General features: G+C 46.8%; 2 protein-coding genes across 2 annotated transcripts in view; one reads left to right on the plus strand and one right to left on the minus strand.

The window, feature by feature from the left end:
- LOC138866838 (mucin-22-like) overlaps positions 1-379 on the plus strand; it is a 37,910-nt gene extending 37,531 nt beyond the window's left edge. Inside the window, exon 4 of the mRNA XM_070140639.1 lies at positions 89-379. Within this exon, the coding sequence (XP_069996740.1) occupies positions 89-379 (291 nt within the window). The remainder of the gene's footprint in view (positions 1-88) is intronic.
- LOC113830395 (putative sodium-coupled neutral amino acid transporter 11) overlaps positions 1-2,500 on the minus strand; it is a 138,577-nt gene that overhangs the window by 123,418 nt on the left and 12,659 nt on the right. The gene's annotated exons all lie outside the window — the stretch shown is intronic.

Below are 2,500 nucleotides of genomic sequence, written 5' to 3' on the forward strand. Positions count from 1 at the left end.
ATACGTATATATGTATTTGTATGAATGTCTGTATATACATGTGTCTATATGCGTATGTGTATCCGCCTATCCACAACTTCCCACCTAGACACGCAGAGAGAAAAGCCGGATCAAGCCAGACAGAGGGAAAGCCGAAAGCCGAGAGCCGAGAGCCGAGAGCCGAAAGCCGAGAGCCGAAAGCCGAGAGCCAAGAGCCGAGAGCCGAGAGCCGAAAGCCGAGAGCCGAGAGCCGAGAGCCGAGAGCCGAGAGCCGAGAGCCGAAAGCCGAGAGCCGAGAGCCGAGAGCCGAGAGCCGAAAGCCGAGAGCCGAGAGCCGAGAGCCGAGAGCCGAGAGCCAAGCCGAGCGGGCCAAGCGCCTCCTGAACCACAGATCACTTAATCATTTCCTCGGCCGATCGAGACGCCTTTTAATTGATGGGGCGAATCGGACACATTCCTTTGGGTAATTGACGTCTATTCGTGGAGTAAGTTGTGTTTATTCGTTGCCTTTACTTAGGACAAGTTGAAGACACACGCACAGAGACAGACACAGACACACACAGTCATAGACACAAACATACACAGACACGAACTGTTGCACATACCATAAATATGGCATCTTTTACACACGCACACACACACACACAAACACACGGACATTTGTACATACCATTGGCATGGAATCGCTTATATATATATACACACACACACACACACACAAACACACACACACACACGCACACAGAAACACAAACACGAACATTTGTACATACCATAAGTACAGAATCGCATACACACACACACACACACACACACGCACACACACACACATACACACGCGTGCACACAAAGACCCAGAGGAAATATATTGCACTAAGGAAATAATTCTCTCTCGCCTTCCCTTTCCTCCTTTCTCATCGCCGTCACAGGTCTCAAGACGACCCCTCTCGCCTCCCCTCGCTTGCCTACTTTCCCCTCACCATTTCTTTCCCTCCTTTGCTCTCTTGCCTTCCCCTGCTCTGTGCTACTCTTCTCTCTCCCTCCTCTATACCCTCTTCTCTCCATTTTTGTCCTCATCTCTTTCTTCTCCCTTCGTTTCTCCTCTTCCTCTCTCCCCTCTCTTCCTTATGGCGCCTTTCCTCACTTTCTCCTCTTTTCCTGCTTTTAGCTGGCCTTTTTTCTCATTTTCCTTCCCTTTCCATGTCATTTTTCTTACCTCTTTCTTATTTTGTCTGTCATTCTTTTCTTCCCTTCCCTTTAATCACCGTCTACCCTTCCCCCCTTTCCTTCTCTCCATATTTGTCCTCATCTCTTTCTTCTCCCTTCGTTTCTCCTCTTTCCATCTCCCCTCTCTTCCTTATGGCGCCTTTCCTCACTTTCTCCTCTTTTCCTGCTTTTTTATTGACCTTTTTTCCTCATTTTCCTTCCCTTTCCATGTCCTCTCTCTTGCCTCTTTCTTATTTTGTCTGTCTCTCTTTCCTTCCCTTCCCTTTAATCTCCGTCTACCCTTCCCCCCTTTCCCTTTCCATTGCTCTCTCCCACTCCCCTCTCACTTCACTGATATTTTCCCCTTCTTCCGCTTTCCTCTCCTTCCCTCTCTTCCGTCCCCTCCCCCTCCCTTTATTCTACATATTGTCTTCTTTTAAAAAATAATTCCTACCACTGAACACTCGTAACATTATTATCAGTGTCTCTTACTTCTTCTTTATCTATTTATTTTCGTGCGCTTCTCACATGACAGTATTTTGCGTTTATCCTTCATGCAGAAATTTCGTACATTTCTTTCTTCCTCTCTACTCCCGGTCTTTATTTTTCTCTTTGCTGTACTTTGTTGATGTTTTTGTCTTTATTGTTGTTCTTACCTGGAGTAGGGGCAGGAAGGGAGGGAAGTAGGGAGAGGAGGGGAGGAGAGGAGAGGGGAGGGAGAGGAAGGTAGGGTAGGGTAGGGGAGGTGAGGGGAAGGGAAGAAAGGGGAAGTGAGGGGACGGTGGGGAGGGAGGGGAAGGGAGGGTAGGAGGAGGGGGAGGAGGGAGGGAGGAGAGAGGAGAGTGACGAGTAGGTAAATGAAGGGAGAAAAGGAGGGGGTATTAAAAGGGGAAATGAGGAATGGGGGATGGGAAAAGAGGGAGTGTAAGAGAGTAAAGATACGAGGTCGAAAGCATAGGAAAGCATATCAAAATCACGTGGAATAAAATGTGAATGGATAAGGAAGAAAGAATAAAAGAAAGAAAAACAAAGAAAATAAAAAACCAAGAAGATAAAGAAAAACCTAAAAAACACAAGAAAAGAAAGGACAAGAAAAAAGTAAAAGGAAAGAAAAGAAAAGAAAAAAAAGAAAAAGAAAAAAAACAAGAAAATAAGATAAGAAAATGAAATAGCAAAGAGGCAACCTATCTATCTTCGACCGATTTTCTCAAGACCAACGTCACACAGGGGAGGGGGGTGGAGAGGGTGGGGGGGGAGAGGACAAGGGGTACCTGGAGCTTACACCTCCCCCCCCCCCTCCTCTCTTTGTGCGAGG

This window comes from Penaeus vannamei, chromosome 27 (assembly GCF_042767895.1).
Source record: "Penaeus vannamei isolate JL-2024 chromosome 27, ASM4276789v1, whole genome shotgun sequence".
Lineage (NCBI taxonomy): Eukaryota > Metazoa > Arthropoda > Malacostraca > Decapoda > Penaeidae > Penaeus > Penaeus vannamei.